Source organism: Narcine bancroftii, chromosome 4 (genome assembly GCF_036971445.1).
Source record: "Narcine bancroftii isolate sNarBan1 chromosome 4, sNarBan1.hap1, whole genome shotgun sequence".
NCBI lineage: Eukaryota > Metazoa > Chordata > Chondrichthyes > Torpediniformes > Narcinidae > Narcine > Narcine bancroftii.
Genome location: NC_091472.1, coordinates 116,354,849 through 116,375,413, shown reverse-complemented (window position 1 = coordinate 116,375,413; position 20,565 = coordinate 116,354,849). Strand labels below are relative to the sequence as shown.

Genomic DNA, 20,565 nt, shown 5'->3' with positions numbered 1-20,565 from the left:
TTACTGTAGGTAACTCTAGTGCACCACTGTGGGACATATGTATATGTGAGTTTGTGAACAATTTCCTGAGATGGTGGAAGACATCAGTAAGTAAAATTTCTTCTGTTATTTGGATCTTGCATCTCTAGGTTATTTAAAAAGCCTCCCAAGTAACACAGAGACATAACGTGGTGGCAGTGGTATAGGAGAACAAGAATTAAGCTTTACAATTGATTTTAAATCACTGAAATACGAAGAGGAAGAAGAGAAAAAACATTACTGAAAAAAATGGCTGGAGCAACAGCAGTTCACCCAGTGATGGACTGGGAGGGTGAAGACATTGTTGAATCATTTAAAAAGTTTCAGCAGAAGTGCAATTTAGCATTCAAAAGCTATTTTAAAAATGTAACAGCAGAGGAGAAGGTCAGTTATATACTTTTCTAGACAGGGGAACGAGGCCTTGACTTATTTAATAGCTGGGAGCTTACAGAGCTGGAGAAAAATTATCCAGAGCAGATATTTGCAAAGTTTGCTTCTCATCTTGAACCCAGGTCTAATCATAGAATTAAACATAATGAATTTCAAGGCTTAATGCAAGAGACTGATGAAACTGTTGATCACTTCCTCACTAGGCTAAACATTGTTGCTGAAAAATGCAGATTTAAGGATATAGAGGAAAGATTAGTTGATCAACTAATATGGGGGAGTGCCCATCCTGAAGTGCAAATGTCTCTATAGGGAAGGATAGCTTGAAGCTGCCGAATCTAGAGAAGACACAGACAGAGCCTTCAAAGCCATGAGAATGCAAATGAAATCCCTATCTATGCAGACCCACCCACAGCAAAGAGAAGGAAGGATTAATGCTATAAAGAACACAATCAGAAAAGTGCAAACCCCCAAGACCTGCAGGAAATGCGGCAGATAACACCCCATAGCTGACCAAAACCAATGCCCCGTATACGGTTCTGAATGTAGAGCCTGTGATAAAGCAAACCACTGGGCGAAGATGTGCAAGTCTGGTATGAAGAAAACAGAAATATCAATGAAGAAAAAAGACATGAAGATCCACTACATAAAAGGAAGCAACAATGAGGACTCCGACACCCAGATACTGGACATAGAATCCATATACCTTCACGAGATGTTGGGTGAGGTGAAAGGATCTAAATACAAAGGACAATCCAGAACAAGCCTACAATACTTAACAAAGATAAAGCTGGATTCTGGATCACAAAGCAACATCCTTCCACTCAGACTCTACCACCAGATGCTCCAAGGGAACATAATGAAAGGGTATCCAAAAGACGGTGCATTAGAAACAGCAAATGTCACTTTAATGGCCTAAGGTGGACCCATGATCAAGCAACTTGGGAGAGCTAAGATTAATAACTGCCATAAGGGAAGAAACATCCTCTGTACTTTCTACATGGTAGATGCAGATGGACCAGCAATTCTAGGTCTGGATAGCTGTTGGGAGTTGCAATTGATCTCTGTCAATTATGCGATCCAGACGAAGAAGATGTCCAAAAGTATCAACAGAAACACACAACAAAAGGAGGAAATGATTTCTACAGAAGTATGCCAGGCCATGGCACACAGTAGGAGCAGACTTGTTCACCAACAATCAATAGTAGCCTGTTATTTCTCTAAGTTTCCATTTGTCAAAAGAGTGAAAGACCTGAGAGCATCCACTATCACCTCAGAAATTAGAGCTCTCGTTGCTGAACAAGGAATACCTGAGCAAGTAATATGTGATAATGGAACACAGTTCACGTCACAAGAATTCAGAAATCTGGCTGCAGAGTATGGGTTTGTAATCACTATATCATCCCCACATTACCCCAAAGACCATGGGGTTCATTGAAAGACAAGTGCAAACTGTGAAAGGCACACTAGTTAAGTGTCACAAAACAAAAGAAAGCCCAGATCTCGCTCTTCTATCATTACGAGCAACATCTTTAAGGGCTAACATGAAATCCCTGGCAGAACTTCTAAATGGCAGAAGATATAAAAGAACTCTGCCAAGCAAAATACACTCTCCAGAAGACCAGGAGGAAACCAGAAGAAGACTGCTGACATGCAAGAAGAAGGACGCCAGCATTAATGCAAACGTGCACAAACATTGCCAGAACTCGAGAAGGCAGCTTGTGCATATTCAAGAGCCGATGTTGAAAACATGGACCCCAGCAAAGGTCATCAGAGAAGCTGAGAGACCAAGATCATACATTGTCGAGACAGACTCTGGCAATCAGCTGAGGAGGAACAGAATTCACATCCGGTCGACACAAGATGTGATGAAGCAGAAAGCTTTAATACCAGCAAAACCTGCAACACCAATATCAAGGGAAGAGACCACAACCACTAACACAGAAACATCAACACAGCAGTTGTCAGGTGAAGCACAACAAGCTACATCACCTACACGTGTACCAGCAACACAGAGCCCAATGGTCGCAGCCAAATCACAAGATAGCGATAAGAACTATTTAAAAAAAGTTGTGTAAATAAATTAGTGTACAAGTTCAGTTACTTAATTTGCACTGGAAAGAAAGAGGTAAAGAACACTAAAATTTTTCTTTATCTTGAGAAGGAAGGATGTTATATAATCAAGATAACGTGAACTATTTTGCAACCATGTAAGAACACATCCTTCTCACTGTAGTGCACCACTGTAGGGCATTTGTATTTGTGAGTGCGTGAACAGTTTCCTGACATGGTGGAAGACATCAGTAAGTAAAAACTCCTGTTAAATGAATCTTGCATCTTTAAGTTATTTAAAAAGCCTCCCAAGTAATTCCAGAGACATAACAGGCATAATGGGCTGAAGGGCCTGTCCCTCAGTCTTGACAAAGGTTTCAACCTGAAAAATCAATCATTCATTCATTTTTCCAACAGATGCTGCTTGACCCACTGAGTTCCCACAGCAGGTTGTGCTTGCCCCTCGATTCTGCAGTCTCTCATGTCTCCGCTGTCTGTCTTCAATATTTTGTCTTCATTTCTGATATTTTGTTCTCCTCTTCTCTAAAGATCCACTGGCTCATGGCTGGGTGAACTGGCTGTTGCTGGAAGGGACACTTATCTTAACAGGTATGGGAGAAGCATGTGGTGACCAGAAATGCCTTCATCACTCCAAGTGTTTTGTAAAGTTGCAACATAACATCTCAGCTTTCCTCGTCTATGCTCTGACCTACGAAGGCTAGTGCATGTATAGTCCTAACATAACCTTCCTGGTCTTCTGTTCATCTTGACCAATCAATCATGATCTTAGAATACTGGATCAGGCTGGATGGGCCAGATGGTCTACACCTTCTTCTATCCCTTTATGCTCTTATGTTCTAATAAACACAAGTATCTCAAGTAACTACCTTATCTCCCTGTTTTGCTACCTTGTGAAAATGATAACAAATCTCTTACTTGCTGCAGCGGAACTGATACTTTATTATAAAAGACTGCAATAGTATTCATAATTTGAATTACAATGAGACAATACAAAAGGTAAAGATAATAAATTCTCACAGTTATCCTTTTGTGGTGTCGGAGCAGTCCCTGATCAGTGTAAAAAGGGAGATTCAAGAAGCTATCAGCTGTTGGAAAGGAACTGTTGTTAAACCTAGAGGTGCTGGTTTTCAGGCTTCTGTGCTTTGTCCCTGAAGGTAGCAGCGAGAAGAAGTTGTGACCAAGGTGATGGTCCTTTATGATGTTGACTGCCCTCTTGAGGCAGCGTCTCACATAGAGGTCTTCAATAGCTGAGAGGTTGGAGCCCGCGATGGACTTGGCTATGTTATATATACACGTTTGGCAGTGCTGCACTCTATCAGTAGTAAGAGTTTCTGCCTGGGATAGAGCTTGAACTTGCCACCTGTGACCCAAAGGTCAGTGCTACAAAATGACTAAACTGCTATATGATTAGTTATTCATGATATTGCTGTAACCGAACAGTACGGTTAACGTAGCCAGGTGTGCAGTGCTGCTGGAGCTCACTGGAGCACCACTCCAGCACCTCATGGGGCCTCTCCAGGCACCTCCTTGTCATCATTTCTGGTGAGCTCTGGCATCTAAAATATTAGCACTGCACTCCAGAGTGTAGCTATTAGCATGATGCTATTATAGCGTCAGTGACCAGAGTTTGAATTGGGCACTGCCTGGAAGAAGTTTGTACATTTTCCCTGCATCTGCGTAGGTTTCCTCTGGATGCTCCGATCTCCTCCGACCCTCCAAAAACGTACAGGGTTTATATGTTAATTGGGTGGCACAGGTTTAAATGGCCAGAATCAGCTTCTACTGTGTTGTGAATAAAAAAAATTTAAAATACTGGAATCTTGGTATGTACAATCTGGACATCATGTTTCCTAAAACAAAAGAAAAAATGCAGATGCTAAAAACTCTGAGGTAGAAACAGGAATTGTTGGAAACACGAGGCTGGTCAGGCAGCATCTGACGAAAGGTCTTCAACCTGAAACCTTAGCTCTGTTCCGCCCACAGATGCTGCCTGACCTGCTGAGTATTTCCAGAATTCTCTGGTTTTATGCTGTCTTTCTTTCTTTGGAACTGTGATAAGATCTGAGAAAGGACAATAGAACAGTACAGCATGGGAACAGGACCTTCAGCCCACGTATCGTCCAGACATGATGTCCCAGTTAAACTAAACTCCTGCAGCTCGCACATGATATATATTCCCCCCTATCCCTGAATATTCATGTGTCTCTCAAGAAGTCTCTCAAACACTACCATTGTATCTGGTTGTCAGTTCTAGGCACCCACCACTCTCTGAATATAAAAAACAATTGCCCCACACATTTCCTTTAAATTCCCCCTCACCTTGAATACATCCTCAAGTGTGTGACATTTCCACCCTGGGGAAAAAGATTTTGACTGCCCCCTCTATAAATATTTCACTCAACTCTCCCCTCAGTTTCTCTCACCCCAGAAAAAACAACCCAGGTTTATCCAATCTCTCCCCAACAGCTCATAGCCTCTAAACCTGGCAACATCCTGGTGAATCTCTGAGTCTATGAAAGAATATGTAAGGTTGTTGATCACAAGCATGTGAGTGACCAGGTCACTGCCTCCTGCAGTAGCATTTCTCCAAATTTAATGCCAAATCTCAATGAGCTGTCATGCAGGTCTCAATCAAAAAGTAAAAGACTTAATTAAAATATGCAAATCCAGTTGGAAATTCACATCTGAAAAAACTCAGGAATAGCCAATTAGATTGGCCCCATTAAAGCAATTTCAACAACTAACTGACAAATTTAATAAAAAGGCAATTCAATTCCAGCTGGGCAAGGCAGGACAACCCTAATTAATGGGAAATATCTGAACAATAATTAATTCTTAATGTTTTTCCATCAATTCAGTAAAATAAACATGAATATTTAATTAGCAGCAAACAAATTACATTGTGGATTTTTTTTAATTGATAGTCCCAGATAGATTAGATCAGCTGTATCATCAGTGTGAATTCAGAGAGCTTTGATTCCCCAATCCTCTTGAACTGCCACCTATTGCTTGCAATTAGTCCTGGTCATCTGTGACAGGGGCAGAACAGTGACACTCATGAAAACACAAGAAACAAGCAGGAGTCGGCTATCCAGCCCGTCGAACAAGCTCTGCCATTCAACAAGATCATGGCTCAATTCCACTTCTCTGCCTGTTCCACATAATCTTCAAAAATCAAACTGCTTCCTAGGTATATTCAGTGTGTCCATCTCTCCCTTGGGCAGAGAATTCCAAAGATTCACTACTCTCTGGGAGAAGGAGTTCCTCCTCATCTCCGTCTTAAATCCATTGAAAACCAACTGAACCTTCTGTATTTAAATACAACCTGCAAAGCTGCTCTGAAGTTCTAAAACCATTGGAGTAATGCGAGGGTGAGGATAGTAGGGAGAGGTTCAAAAGCCTGATAGCTGTTGGAAAGAAATTCTTCTTGAATCTAGAGGTGCTGGACTCCTGCCTGGAAGTAGCAGTGAAAGATGGTGACCAGGTTAATGGGAATGGGGGGGGGGGGTTCTTTATGACGCTGGCTGCTTTCTTGAGGCAGAGCCTCACATAGATACCAGCAACATTTTCTTATAAGATTGTCCTTAAAAGTTCTTGCTTTGATAAGATGAGAAGGTAAGAATGCAGGGCGAGAGCTGGCTAATCAGCCTCTTGACCTGCTCCATCATTCAGTCACATCCACTAGTTTGATTTTATCATCTGTAACTGTTCCCTGGAGTCTAAGCTCTGCTCCCAAACATAAATCTTTCTCCCTCACCACTGAATACATCAATAGCTCAGCTTTTAGGGTGGAGAATGTCAAAGGTTTGCAGCACTCAAAAAAAGAGAAGGTCAAAGTCTTAGTAAGGGGTAATTAGATTAAATTAAATTTATTTACAGCACAGTAGAAGCTGATTCCAGCCACTGAAACCCACACCACTCAATTAACCTACCAAACCCTTATGTCTTTTGAGGGTGGGAGGAAACCCACACAGACACAGGGAGAACATACAAACTCCTTAGAGGTAGCGCCAGATTTTAACCTAGGTCACTGGTGCCGTAATAGCATTGGGCTAACCACTACACTAACCATGTAATGATTGGGGATTCCATGGCAAGGGAGACATTTGTGTAGACACAAATGAGACTCCAGGATGGTGTTCGCTTCCTTGATCCTGGGGTAATGGACTGTCTCTGTGTGAGCAGAGGGCATTCTGAAAGTGAGGATGAGCAGCCAAGTGTTATGGTCCACATTAGTACCAAATAATAATGAATTTATTGTCATACGCATTGTACAATGTACATACGTCGAGAACCCACCTCAAGAAAGAAGAGCAGAAGTGGGCTTTTACCGCTTTTAACCTCGCCGTTAAATAACTTTGGTAGTTCCTACCCAAAATCATTTGCTTTGAGTAAAATGGGCTCTGAAAAATATAAATCCTTAAAGATTCAGAAGCAATTTAAAACTATTGATTTCATAAGGTGGATACTGTCTATCTGATTGTTTCACTGAGAGACTTTGTAGCAGTAACATGAAATATTTATTCACTCTATCTTGTTATATTTATTATCCCTTTTTTCTGTCTCATGGAACATTGTGGTCATTTAATTTATACTATACTTTAACCTATACTACCTGTCCATTCTAAATAATTAACCTCTCTGATCTGCTTCCAATCGATTGACTTCCTTAAATGAGACTAATACTCCATCTATTACTTTGGACGTGACCTCACCTATGGCCAATCTAACCGATGCATTACCTCATCTGGTCAGTTCCCCAGCAATGAACAATAATGCTCCTGAATGCAACACAGCTCCATCCATCTCTCCCCCACCAATACAGTGTTTTTGCTTCAAGGACACCTTGAGAGAGAACTTCCTCTGACTCAGTATAGCAACCTGCCTGCAGGTGGGTTGTCAGAGTGAGTAAAGCAAATGGAGGATGGGATGACAGCGAGAAGGGAACCAAGTACAATCAGTAGTGGTGAAGAAGAGGGCACAGTTGACAGGCAGTGGAGACAAGGTTGGTTAATGATTCATGTACATTCTCTGACCAGATCTTTGAAGCAGGATGCAAAGGGGTACTTACTGTTATATTAAGTGCTCAAAATATGTCATCAGGATGAAGTTCTGCTGAATATTTTCCACAGAATATTCTTAAGAACAAAAGGAACAGGAGCAGGATTGGCTATCTGGGCCATCAGGCCTCTGTTCCACCTTTCAGTCAGATCAGGGCAGATCTAGCCGTGGACTCAGCTCCACCTACCCATCCATTCTCCATGACCCTGAATTCCTCTATCCTTCAAAAATCTGGCTGTGTCTTAAATATATTCAATGAGGCAGCCTCTACTGATTCCTTGGATAAAGAATTCCATAGAACATGCTTAGAAGTAGTGCAATGACAGAAGGACTTTCTTCAACCTTCTGAATAACCCAAGCAACAGAAACCTATCTCCTGCTTTGAGTCTTACAACTCAATGCACTCACCCACTCCTCCCTGAATGAGGAATGCATCCTACTTTTGCTGGAATTCGATTCACTGAAGCAAAAGTAAAGTTGTGTGAATTGGTTGCCCTGGAACACAGTTTACTCACCCGCATGCCCAGTTCAATATTTTCTCCACCGTAAATCTCCATTCCGGGGTCGAGGAGTCCAATCTCACCAAAATACTCCCGGTCAACCACAAAGGAACAGCCAATCATTGCAGGAGTCCTGCCGTACACAGAAAGAGTGAATGATTGAGTGGGGTTTAATTCAGGATAGACACCTCTGGTTAGAACAGAGCACAATAACATATTTGAAAGAAAGAGCATTTGCAAGGCTGTAGGGAAGGAGCAGAGCTAATTAGAGCTCTTTCAAAGAGCCAGCAGAGAAATCATGGGCTGAATGGCCACTAGGCCCATATCAATCTACAAGTTCCAGCTAAAATTCAAACCAAAAGTGCTCTGAAAACTGTTGATTTATATCTAAACACAGAGTTGGGAAGGTTCCCAAAGTGAATCATCGTTTTGAAAGGGGTTGGTTAATGATTCAGCCACAGGACATCAAGAAGCACTGAAAAGAAAAATATCTCTGCATTCAGTCTTGTGCTGTGTGTTTCAGAAATAGCCTGCAACTGGCACTTCTGATCTCCTTTGATTTTTAAATGAAACACAGGGTTCATTAGAGAAAATGCATGAAGGCAAATTTTACCTCTGTGAATTCCTAATATAATCCCAGCCGTTCCCCCATTCCAGTACCTTTTATTTCTCTGACTGCACTTAATGTAAAATATGTAAGTGTTGAAGCTTTTGATATGATTTTAATTTCATTCATGAATAACTCAGGAAAGATGTGATTGCACTAGAGAGGGGGCGCGAAGCAGATTTACATGGATATTGCCACGAATGGAAAGCTGGAGCTATGAGGAATGAAAGTTGCATGAAGAGAATGAGGAGAGATTTAACTGAGTTGTACAGAAAATAAATACAATAGGAAAGACTTGTCTCTCTTAGCAGAGGGGTAAAAATCAGGGGCAGAGGTTTAAAGTGGCATCACTCAGGAGACTGCAGACAGTTGATTCTGAAGCCAGACGCATTCTGCTGGAGGAGCTCAACAGGTCGAGTAGCATCTGTCTAAATGCTGTTAGAATGTCATAATTGTGCCCACTTCTATAGTTTCTTCTGGCAGATCCTTCCAGAAATGGACCACCCTCTGAATGGAAAAGTTGCCCTACAGGTCCTTCTGAAATCTCTCCCCTCTGACCTTAAACCCATGCCCTCTTGTTCCGGGAGCATTCACTTTATCCGAGCCCCTCATTCTTCTATTAGAGCATCCCTCAGCCTCCTGCTCCCCAGGGAATAAAAACCCAGCCTATTCAGCCTCTCCCTGTAATTCAAACCCACAAGACATTGGATTTACCTTGAGAAAAACAGAAATGAACAACTTCAATAAAGAAAAGGATACTGTGTTCTGACTACCATCTTCTTAAACCTTGCAAAACAATCCGAAATATCCTGAGTATCATACATCATTAAACCAATCATACAACAAAGCTTCAGGATTTGACGTAAATTGCTGCTTGAAAGATTAATCATATCATTAAGGCATTTCAATGTTTAGAACAAATTGTGTTTTAACTGGAACTGTGGGCAATCTGATCACATCAGATTAGACCTAACAAGATGAATCGGAGGCAAGCACCCAGAGTCTGGAGTCAACATTAATCAGAGCTTTACACAGAGTACCCGGAAAGCCATTTTCACACTGCCTTGCCCAATGAACTCATTTTCTGGATGAGCAGAGTTTTAATGACCCTAGCTGCTTCATGACACCTTGACTGTTGCTCAGCATTTAAAATACAGATGAATAATTTGATATTTAGGTCACGAGGAGGTAACCATTTTCATTGGCAGGGACTTCGAAGTAGGTTCTAAACACCAGAATCAAGGTTTCAGGAGTGAATTTGTGGTCAAGCACTTCTGACAGATGGTGGGAGGATTTTGGTATTGTCTCCTCCTACTGGCAATGGATGCATCTCCTACACTGGCACAATACACAAAGGGCTGGAGAAACTCAACAGGTCACACAGCATCTGTAGGAAATAAAGGGTTACCAACATTTTGGGCCTGAGCCCTTCCTACACTGCCTCCTGTAATGTGCAGAACCAGACAATGTTATTAAACTCACTACCAACTTCTACCTGGCTCAAATATTTACTAGGACAGTTTTTTACACCTATCTACCCTTCTTTGACCTCGTCTCCATCCCAGGAGACAAATTATTCACAGATATCTATTACAAGCCCACCAGCTCTCTCAACTCCCTGAATTGAACCTCTCTCTCCTTGTCTCTTGCAAGGACACCATCACTCTCCCAATTCCTCTGCTGTATTAATTCCCAGGATGAAGCCCTCCATCCCAAAACATCCAAAATGTTCTCTTTCTTTAATAAACCTGGAATCCTTCTTATAGTGTTACGAGCCCAAAGGACCCCAAAACCCAACAGCAATAGACATTCACCAAGACAGGTAGTTACTAAAACACTATTTGTTTTTAATTATCTTTAAATATGAAAACAGAATCAAACTTTAAATTATCTCTATTATCTTAACTAACCTTAACCCCCCCCCCACCCCTCTAATTCTAAGCGCACGTGTATGTAATGTGTGTGTAAATTTAAGAAATGTTCTTTGGTTCACAGTTCAATCTCACTTCTCCTTCTTCCAAGTTATCTGGATGCAGGCAATTTTTTATACTGTGCATAAAATTTAACATGCATAAAGTTCATCAGGCTTTGGTGCTCGAAAGGTAAATGTTTACCGCTCAGGAAGGTTCTTGTAGGGTTTGCAGAGAGAGATTTGTTGTTCCAGGATTTCCACAACTGAGGTACCGCCATTAGTCACCTCAATGTCTTGCTGATGAAATTTGCCCCATCAGGGTTCTCCAGATGATACCCTCTTTCTTTCAGGCAACCACAGAGTTCCTTTCTGTTCCACTTATTCCAAGAGAAACATCAGACAGATAGACTCCCAGCTATCCACCACTCTGGAGCTTTCTGTTTCCAACCAGCTTCTCCTACCTTGCACTGTTCAGCTGTTTTCAATGTCAGACACACTGGCTGAGAGAGCTTGTCTCCTCTCCCTCTCCCTCCCTCTCTCTCTCTCTCTCTCTCCAACTGCCAGAAAGCCCATTTGACTCTCTCACTTGCAAAACCCCCCATCTTCTTCAGCAAACCATAGAAGTTCTCTCTCTTGGTCAAGCTGTTGTCTTAGGAAAACAAAACCCAGGCGTGACCTTTCTGTGAGCACTCTGCAGGTACTTGCAAACAGCCAGTTTGTCTCCTCCAAGACAATGGTCTATTCATTTCATGACATCATTTCAATCCTATTTGTGAAATGTGCATATCATTCTCCAAAGTTTCTGCAATGTTACTGAATATGAATTCTTAGTATTTCAAATAAGATCTGTTTTAAAATATGTATATGTATGTAACCCACTCTAATCTTACCAAATTCCTCCCAATATTTATCCATTACACCTCCCTTTCTTTAAAGGAATTTTAACTCTGAGTTTAAATTCAGTAATAACTAAACTGTCTTTAAAACCACTAAAAATATAAGAATTCACTATATATAACATAATAAGGTAACAATGTTGAGAGCATTTTATGCATGATCAATTTTAGCATCTTGACAAACAATCTGCTATAATATCATTTGAACCTCTGATATGAATAATTTGCAGATTATATTCTTGTAATATCAAGCTCCACTTTAACAATCTTCTGTTCTTGTTCTTCATTTTATTGTGGTCAGTAAATACCACAATTGGTTCCTGTGAGGTACTGAGATACACATCAAAATTCTGCAGAGCAGACATAACAGACAACAGTTCTTTTCCAATAGTGGAATAGTTCCTTCGATGAACATTGAATTTTTTGAAAAGTAGGCAACTGGATGGTCAATTACATTATGTTTTTGCAATAAAACTGAATCTGCTGCTCCCTCACTCGTGTCCACTGCTACAGAAAAAGGTTTATCAAAATCAGGAGATTTTAAACACAGGATAATGGCATAACATATCCTTTAAACTTTCTAAAGCTGTCTGACACTCTAGAGTCCACACAAAGTTATCCTCTTTCTTCAAAAGGTTGGTTAAAAGAAGAGCAACCTCAGCAAAATTCCTGCAAAGTTTCCGGTAATATCCTGCCATTCCTAAAAACCTTCTCACTGCTTTCTTGCCATTGGGAATAGATAAATTACATTCAATTTTGCTTGAATAGGTGCAACTTTGCCATGACCAACTACATGACCCAAGTATGTCACAGTGGAATTTGCAAATTCACTCTTCGCTAAGTTAATAGTTAAGTTTGCTTTGGATAATCTTGCAAACAATTTGTCCAATTCCTTCATATGTTCTTACCATGTGTCACTTTTTGTGACCAAGTCATCAATATAAGCATCTGTATGTTTTAACCCCTGGATTACCGAATTAATCGTCCTTTGAAATGTTGCAGGGGCATTTTTCATGCCAAAAGGTAACACATTATACTCATATAAACCAGATGGAGTAACAAAAACTGAAATATTCCTTCCTCTCAGTTAAAGGCACACACCAGTAACCCTTCAATAAATCCAACTTAGTAAGAAATTTAGCTTTTCTAATTTTATCAATACAATCATCTATTCTTGGAGTAGGATAAGCATCTGTTTTAGTTACTGAATCAACCTTCTTGTAATCTGTACAAAACCTAACAGTTCCATCTGGTTTCGGTACCAGAATACATGACCTCCAATCTGAGTTTGAGGGTCTAATAATATAATTTCTCAACATATATTCCACCTCCTGATCCATGATTTTACTTTTATGAATGTTTATTCTGTAATGGAATAAAGTTTGATAAAGTCTGCACCTGTATCTCCTCCATTTTCTGTACATCTGCCTTCACCTCACCTCCCCCTTCCCTAGACAGAACAAGGCCAGAGTCCCTCTGATCCTCACTTTCCTCCCTACTACCTTCAGCATCTTCATAGTTTACAGCTCTTCCACACTCAACACCAATAGCTTGAAAATGACGAGAGTGTAGCCCAGGATTAGCGGTATAAAAGGAATAGCCTTGCTCTGATAAATGAGCAAACCTGCATATATGCTGGGAAGCCAAAGCAACACATGGAGAAAGAGCTGGAGAAACTTAGTGGGTCAGGCATCATCCATGGAAAGCAACAGACTGTCGACATTCCAGACCAAAAACCCTTCATCAGGAATAGCAAGAACCAGGCAGTCACCCAAATAACAAGGTGTGTGAGGGAAGGGGGAGGAGTGCAGGCTGGCAGGTGATAGGTGGATACAGGTGAGAGGGGGAAAAAGCTGAGATGTGATTGGGGAGGGGCAGAGAGCTGTGAAAGGTGTGCTGATAGGATGCAAGGAAGGGGATGGGGAGCTGGTAAGGTGATGGTTATGAACAGGTGGAAATGGTAAGGAGGAGGAGGAGAAGGAAACAAGGAGAGAGCCAGAGTGAAAGGGCAAAGAAAGGGTTGAGGGGAAAGGGCATTACCAGAAATTGGAGGTCAATATCAATGCTGTCTGGTTGGAGACTGCCAAGACGGAATACAAGGTACTTTTCCTCTGATTTATGGGTGGCCTCAACCTAACAGTACACGAGACCATGGACAGACATGACAATGAGGGAATGGGAAGTGGGATTGGAGTGGTTGGCTACTGAGGGATCCAATCTTACTCTGCACAGGATGTTGTTTGGTGTCCATGTCCTCTATAGGGGCATCCTTCATCACCACAGACATAGAACATCCATCAGAAGCTAGAGAGAAAACGTACTCGGCTCCATGAAATCTGCCTGCAAGCAGAATTCATTCCACTCGGTAACAGGACATGAATGAATTGACCACAGCAACCAGACTGCCTTAGATGCTCAGCCAAGTACAGCTGATCCAGCTAGAGGAGTGATAAATTGCAAGCTGGAAGACAAAGATGCAGAATGAGTGATGAAAATGTACACTCACCACGGAATGACACATCGGCAGGTGCAGGGAGAGTGCTTAGACACTGAGGATCTTGTTTCATTTCAGTTTTTTAAATTTAGGGATACAGCACAATAACAGGTGATTCGAGCCCATGAACCCCGCTGCCCTAATATGTCTGTGTGACCATTTGGCCATGTCCTCATGCCGTCCATTCCTTTAGAACACAGAACCAACAAATCCTCCACTGCAAACAAAAGAATTGGTGGAGGAACTCAACAGCATCCATGTGTGGAAATGGTCAGTCAATGTTTTGGGTCAGGCAGGATATCAAGACTAAGATAGAACAGGTGAAATTATGCCTAAAAGAGGAAAGAAACTGGGGGAAGGGCCAGAGGTAAGAGAGACCATTAGGAAGGGCCGGGGGGGGGGGGGGGGTGGGGGGAGAAAGAGAGAGAGTGGGAATTTGAGGCTTTGGCGATTAGTGGTTGAGGTGGGGGTGTAAGGATTGAGGCAAGGTAAGGACAGTTTTTTTCTAACTATTTGATATTTAGCATGCAGTGGGAATGGCAGCTAGGGCAGGGACATGCTCCCCTTGCAGAATGTGGATATACAGGGAAAACTCATTATCCCTGATTACTTCATTTGCGAGGTGCATCCAGCTACAGCTGCTTACAGACCATGTTAGGGAATTGGAATTGGATACTGAGGAGGTGATAGAGTTACAGAGAAGCGAGCACACGCAGGAGGCAGGAGGAAGATAGCGGGTGACAGTCAGTGGAGGAAAAAAGAATAGGTAGGCAGTACGGGGTACTCCTGTGGCCACTCCCCTCATCAGCAAGTACAATACACCCCTTTGGATACTTCTGAGGGGATGACATATCTGGGCAAGGCAGCAACCAGACCAATAGCACCATGGTTGGCTCTCAGCCTCAGAAGGGTGAAGTTAGGTAGTGCGATAGTCATAGGAAAAGCAATTGTCAGGGGAACAGATAGGACATTCTGCAGCCATAAAAGGGAATCCAAGATAATGTGTTACCTCCTTGGAGCTTGGATCCACAAGGTTTCTGAGCGTGTGCAAAATATTCTTAAAGGGAGGGTGAGCAGCCAGAGGTCGTGGTACATCTTGGTACCAATGACATAAGCAGGAGGGGGTAGAAGTCCTGCAAAACAAGTTTCAGGAGTTAGGAAAGAGGCTGAAGAGCAGGGCCTCCAAAGTGGCAGTCTCTGAATTACTCCTAGAGCCACAATATAGGGAAAGTCAGAACAGGAGATAGTGCAGACAAATGAGTGGTTGAGAGATGGGTTTCAAGTTCTTGGATCGCTAGAACCTTTTCTGGGGAAGGGGATGATATCTACAAGTGGGACCGGTTGCACTTGAATTCGAGGGGAACCAATATCCTAGCAAGGAGGTTTGCTAATGCTGTTGGGAGAGCAGGGTTTAAAACTAAATTCACAGGGGGTTGGAATCAAAGTGAAGAGGCAGAGGAAGCAGTGGTTTGCACACAAGGGGGATAGCTAGTGGGGAGTTTGTGTGAAAGGATAGGCAGATATAAAAAAATTGCAGTCATTGGGATGAGTTGCAATGCAACAGGGGCACAGTCAAAAGAAACAAATAAAGGTCTAAAGGTTTTGTACTGAAAAGCATGCAGCATAAGAAATAAGGTGGATAACCTTGTAGTACAGTTACACGTTGGCAGGTGTGGTGTTGTGGCCATCACGGAGCCATGGCTAAAGGATGGATGTCATTGAGAGCTTAATGTCCAAGGATACAGAGTGTATAAAAGGATAGGCAGATATGCAGATGGGGTGGTGTGGCTCTGTTGGTAAGGAACAATGTTAAATTACTAGAAAGAGGTGACATAGGATCAGAAGATATAGAATCATTGAGCGTTGCGTAAGAAATGGCAAGGGTAAAAAGACATTGTTGACAGTTTAAACAGACCTCCAAATAGTAGTCGTGATGTTGACAACAAACTAGATCATCAAAAAGAAACGGCATGTCAGAAGGGCAGTGTTATGGTAGTCATGGGGTATCTTAACAAGCAAGTAGATTGGGACTGGATCTCAAAAGAAAGAATTTGCAGACTGCTTATGAGATAGGTTTTTATAGCAGTTTGTTGATTAACCCATGAGGGGATTGGCTCTACTGGACTGGGTGATGTTAATACACCAGAGCCTAATAGAGAGCTTAGGGAAAAGGATCTATTAGGGAGAATGATCACAGTAAAATTTAATTCAATTTGAGATTTCACAAAGGGATAGTAAAGGTAGATGTGTCGTTATTTCAGTGGAGTAAGAGAGGAACTGGCCAAAGTAGATTGGAAGGGAGAACTAGTTGGGAAGATGGCAGAGCAGCAACGGATGGAGTTTCTGCAAGAAATGAGTTAGCTGCAGGATAAATACATACCAAAAAAAAGAGTAAGTATTCAAATGGAAAAAATGTCACAACTGTGGCTGACAAAGGAGATCAAAGCCAACATTAGAAAATGAAGCTGGAGAAATAATAATGGGAGACAAGGAGATAACAGAGGAACAAATTTAGTATTTTGCTTCAGTCTTCACTGTGGAAGATATTAGCAATGCGCCAGATGTCAAAGGCCATCAGGGAAGGGAACTGACGGCAGTTACTATTTCAAGGGAGAAGGTGCTCAGAAAGCTGAATGGGTCTAAGGGTAGATAAGTCTCCTGAACCAGATAGATTGCACCCTCAGGTTTTAAAATAAGTAACAGTAGTAGAGATTGTGGAGGCATTGGTAATGATCTTTCAGGAATCAATAGACTCTGGAATGGGAGGACTGGAAAATCACAAATGTCACCCCACTCACTATTAAAGAAGGGAGTGTGAGAGATGGGAAAATTGATCTAAAATTATGAACATGGAAGAAACTAAAGTTCATCAGTAAAATGGCTGTAACCAGTTCAAACAGGATAAGCTTGGGGCTTAGGATGCAGGAAAGCAGAGTCAGCACGATTAACATAAGAATCTTCTAGTCTTTGTGACAAGACCATAGGACTAAGATAAGGAATGGTAAGGTACAATAGAATGTAGGAAGTTGAGGTAGTCTGGATCAGATAAGGGTCTCCTAGCCCTGGACAGAAGTACCAAGACATACATTTCTAATTAGCTAACCATACACAGATTTATACATATGAAATTAGCCAACCCTAGATAGAATGAGTCAACTCTGCATATCAAGAGACTGTAGCCCAGAGAATCAGGAAGGTGTGAATAAGGACAATGACATGATGGGGCACCCACAGGATACCCCCTGGTCCTCCAAGTGTACTGAAACTGCACGTAGGCAGGAAGGATTACCTATGCCAAACCCATCCAGGGGGCAGAAGAATGTAAGGGGGAGGGCATTCTGATACTGAAATTGACTGTATAAAAGTTGGGTGAGCCCCAGTATGTGTGTGTATTCCCAGGGTAAGGGGAAGCACCCAACTTTGCATTGTTGTAGTAATAAATGTTCTTTGTTCTCAATTTTTGTCTCGAGCAATTTCTTTAAAGGTACTTTAATTTCTAACAAATGGGGGCTCATCCGGGATCACACTCCCTCCACTGACAGAGTACCCTGACGACGAGAGTAGGTGCACCCCGGCTGATTCAGCTGGACTCACGGGCGGCGGGTGGCTGGTCAGTGGAAGAAGCGAGTGATATCCGAGAAGAGGCATTGAGAACAAACGGCGGAAGGAAGCGCGCTAGAGCAGTACTACTAGAACTCGGTAAGAGTATTTTACTTGTTTCTAAGCATGGGAATAACGGGCAGTAAAGAGGAGAGTCCTGACACAGGACGTGACCACCAGATAGCTACGTACAGCCCGCTTGGGTTGATGTTATCTGAGTGGGGCACAGGAAAGACCCGTGGTAAAGAGAAACTGACGATGGTCAGGTATTGTTGTATTGAATGGGTTAAATACCCGGTTAAAGGGAGCTCCGTGTACTGGCCAAAATTCGGATCCGAGGATGAATGGATGTGTAAAGCTTTGAACCTATGGCTCTATCAAAACCAGAAAGACAATGTTGAGAGCAGGGAATATGCAGCCTGCTGGCTCAAGGGATCCATTGAACAGCTGGTTTTGAATGAGAAAGAATTCAGGGATAAGAGAGAGGAGGAACCTTTTGTCCCTGAATCACAGGGTTGGGATGTGTTACATTCCCTCCCTCCACCTTATGTTCCTCCTATGCCGGCTCCTATCTTTCCTTCCTCTCCTATGACCTACCCTTCTGCACCTTCCCCACCTCCCCCACCACTAGAGAAGAGAGAAGAGAGCAGGAGTGGTATGATAACTTGCTCACAAAGCACTCGATTACCATCTCTGTTGACAGGAGAGAGAGGTAACTTTAATTCAGAACAGCGTGAGACTCTTCAGGAAGAAAGGGCAGAACCCTTTGATTCATTTCCCAGGGAGCAGGAACCCAGACCTAATAAGCCAGAAACCAATTGGATGAGACCACTGCGGGAAGTTCCCATGGGAGAGGGTCTCGGTTTCGTAAATGTGCCCCTGACCAGTACTGAAGTGCGTAACTTTAAGAAAGAACTGACCTCCCTGATAGAAGATCCCCAGGGATGTGCCGAACAGTTAGACCAATTTTTGGGACCAAATATATATACAATATGGGGGTCTCGACATAGAATCCCCAGCAGGGGAACAATTGGTACTAACAGGTTTTGTTACCAACTCAGCCCCAGACATTAGGAGAAAATTACAAAAGACAGAAAATTGGCATGAGCAGGGAATAACCCAGCTTCTACAGATCACACAAAAAGCATTTGTCCAGACATCTGAGGATAAGCAGAAAGCAAAGGCTAACATTTTGATGCAAGCAGTTAAAGTAATAGTAGATGAGTAACATGAAAAAGGCAGGGACTGTGTGCCAGCTCCTGAATGTTGGGAGAAGCGTCGGGAGTGGGAGAGTAGAGACCAGAGATAATTTCATAAATCACGACTTCCCACTTCAGTCACTGACCAATATTGATTAAAATTCATGCTAAAAATTAAATGTCATAAATGATCGTTTTTCAATACTGTAGAATTAGCGAATTTAACTACCAGTTAATTCCAATTTATGAAATAAATTGTATTCAAATGTGATTTTGTACAGGGAGTACCTGAGAGTTGTGATGTTATAACATTTGCAGGGAGAAATGTTTGCGCAAATAGGGTGAGTTCTACACGTCTTATTTTAAGTGTATGTAAGATAAAGAAAGGATCTGATGTGTAAAGTGGCTGGATCAGCCAGTTGAAGGGGGAGTGTGCATGTCCCTTTAAGTGCACTGTGGCACTTGAAATTGAGGCTTCAGGCTCTTGTCTTGCAGTTAGAGGTATTTCTTCTACACATTCAGCAGTCAAGGTCCGTGAGTTTAAAGATCACCCACCTCTGGAGAATAAAGATACCTCTGGGGATTCCTATGGGGATTCCTATAAGTTTAATCATTCATTTCTCTGGTGCATTTTCCTCCGGAGTGAAATTAATGCCTCAGCACAATTTCTCTGTATTGCCGCTGTTATTTAATTCATGATAACTTTCCCCATTCATCAGGTTTATATTTAAATCCGGTAGTGCGGAAGTTACATTGTAAATAATCACGGAGGTAAACCCTGCGCGACTGGATTCAGCTTAATGGAGAAATAAACCTGCGAACTGGTCTATGGTGGTGTGTGAGTACTGCAATAGGTGGAATATGATTTAAATTAGTGGCATCGTTCAGAACAATTGGGCGCATAGGAATAATAGCATTAATTACTCACAGATCTTGTACCTGATACTATTCACTACATCCCGGCTTCAGGACTGAGAAATTGGCATGGTACAGAGAAATTGCCATGGCACCAATATTTCTTGATTCACTAATGACTCCACAAGCTCCAGGATTCATGCAGCTAAACTTTAAGTGCAATATTATAGAAACTAGCCGGTACTTAAATGATTGTGTGTGCAATCAACATTGCAAAAATATGAAAGGTAATACAGGTGCTCCCCTACTTATGATTTTACGATGACACAATAGCATGACTGTCATTTACTTTCATATAATGTGTTAAAGGTCATCACAAGCATCATTGATTTCCTCGTTGGTTAATCACATTTTCGGAAAGCTTACAGGGACTGTTGGGAGAGAGCAAGGTAGTGGGATCAGTATGAGGACTGATACAGTGCTGTCAATGTTAGACAAGGTACGTCTCCAATTAAGATTTTTTTCAACTTATGTTGGGTCTGCTGGAACGCAACCCTATCGTAAATTGAGGAGCACCTGTGATGTTCTTCTATCTAAAGCCAGCTTTAGATAAACTCTTATCATTCTGACAAATCCAGGTCTAAATCTAATTTTCCTCCAGCCTTTGAGCAAGCACTTCCACTGCTGCATCTTACTGATCACCTCCTCACCAATGAATCAGAAGACCATGGTGTATGGCACTCACTGCACAAGCAGTCTGAAAATGTGTACAAGCCTGTTCAACTTCATTTTACAAAATCAACAATCGGTTCCAGGCTCCCCAATGCTCTCTGTGGAGAGAAAATTGCCAGATTTTTACCCTTTTAATGCCCTTGGTTATGTTACATGGATGTAAGGGGGTTGGAGGGTTATGGGCAGGGAGTAGGTAAGTGGAACTAGTTGGAGTTTCATGTAAATCGGTGC

General features: G+C 42.0%; 1 protein-coding gene across 2 annotated transcripts in view; it reads right to left on the bottom strand.

Annotated features, from left to right (window-relative positions):
- galnt9 (polypeptide N-acetylgalactosaminyltransferase 9) overlaps positions 1 to 20,565 on the bottom strand; it is a 185,039-nt gene that overhangs the window by 71,109 nt on the left and 93,365 nt on the right. For both annotated transcript variants that reach the window (XM_069932518.1, XM_069932520.1), the window contains one exon: positions 8,055 to 8,172. In XM_069932518.1, the coding sequence (XP_069788619.1) occupies positions 8,055 to 8,172 (118 nt within the window). The remainder of the gene's footprint in view (positions 1 to 8,054; positions 8,173 to 20,565) is intronic.